The following is a 1,503-nucleotide window of genomic DNA, read 5'->3' on the forward strand; positions in this document are numbered from 1 at the left end:
GAATTTGGGGAAAGTGTTGGGGTGGGGCGAGGGTTGAGGGGCTTGGAACAGCCATTATTTACCACCCAGTCGGAAGTATTTCGATAGCTTAGCACCTGTGGGTCCTACCAGTGTCTGCCGGCTGTCAGCCCGGGCCTGCGGGAGTAGGTGAACACACATGCACGCGCATCTTGCCCTTACACAGATGAACACGTGTGCGTACCTGCAACCACGCAGGGTGCCCCGCGCCAGGCTGCCCACACGCGGACCTCCCCCGTCAGAGGGGCCTGGGCTGACCGTTGGGGGCGGGCACAGCCGTGAAGAAAACTGACGTAGGGAGGGAGGGTCGTGTTGCAGGCCCAGGTGGGGGCGGGGAGACTGAGCACCTCGGGGAGGGCGGAGCAGCGGGAGGGAAGAGGGAGTGGGGGCCCTGGTGGTCTGACCTCCCTCTCCTTACCCGACAGGGGAGTACTGGGTTGACCCCAACCAGGGCTGTGCTCGAGACGCCTTCCGGGTTTTCTGCAACTTTACAGCAGGAGGGGAAACGTGTGTGACACCCAGGGACGACGTCACGCAGGTCAGAGCTGGCCCCGCCTGCCGCTCCCCTGCCCCACCGTCTCCTGTCAGGGCTGAGTCAGGGTTCACGCTGCAGGCTCCCTGCCATCGCCCCCACAGAGCCGCTCACGTCTCCTCCCGTCCTCCTTTCCTCCTTGCCGGTTCTCGGCCAGCTCGGTCTCCTCCCCTTGACCAGCCTTTGTCCCCGTCCCCTGGCTCCCACTCTGGCCCCTTGTTTCTTCCCTGGCCCAGCTGCCTTGCTCGGGCAGGACGCTCCGCGGACCCACCTGTCTCCCCTGACCCCGAACCCTGCTCTCCTTCCAGTTCTCCTACGTGGACTCGGAGGGCTCCCCGGTGGGGGTGGTCCAGCTCACCTTCCTGCGGCTGCTAAGTGTCTCAGCCCACCAGGACGTCTCCTACCCGTGTTCTGGCGCATCCCGTGATGGTCCTCTGAGACTACGGGGAGCCAACGAGGACGAGCTGAGCCCCGAGACCAGCCCCTACGTCAAGGAGTTCAGAGACGGCTGCCCTGTGGGAGCCGGGTGGAGGGGTGGAGGCGGACCCCAGATTCGGGCTGGGGTGGGGAAGGAGGTGGGGGGACTCTTTGGGACGGCGGGTGTCAGATAAGCCCGGGGGAGCTCCAGCTGGGGACAGGAGGGTGGAAGGGTGGAAGTCAGACGTGTGCCAGCCCTCTGGTGGGGCTGCCCGTGCACACTCCACCTCACAGGGCAGTTGTACGGGCTGTGTCCACACTGCCATGCAGGTGCTGGGCAGGCGCATATGGGGGTGCAAACGTGCATGGGGTCAGGTGGGCACAGACACCCCCAGCCTGGTGCTCAGAGGACGAGGAGCCTGGGCCTTCGGGTGGGGGCTCCATGGGCTTGGGTGGCTCTTCCACACTCACGCTCGCCTCTTCCCCTTCTCCCCGTGAAGACGCAGCAGGGCCGGGCAGTGCTGGAGGGGCGGGCG

The 1,503-nt window shown here is 66.0% G+C and overlaps 1 protein-coding gene across 1 annotated transcript in view; it reads left to right on the forward strand.

Annotated features, from left to right (window-relative positions):
• COL11A2 (collagen type XI alpha 2 chain) overlaps nt 1-1,503 on the forward strand; it is a 40,071-nt gene that overhangs the window by 35,564 nt on the left and 3,004 nt on the right. Inside the window, 2 exon segments of the mRNA XM_014586180.1 lie at nt 429-556; nt 859-1,065. Coding sequence (XP_014441666.1) covers nt 429-556; nt 859-1,065 — 335 coding nt within the window.

Source organism: Tupaia chinensis, unplaced genomic scaffold (assembly GCF_000334495.1).
Source record: "Tupaia chinensis unplaced genomic scaffold, TupChi_1.0 Scaffold000116_2, whole genome shotgun sequence".
NCBI lineage: Eukaryota > Metazoa > Chordata > Mammalia > Scandentia > Tupaiidae > Tupaia > Tupaia belangeri.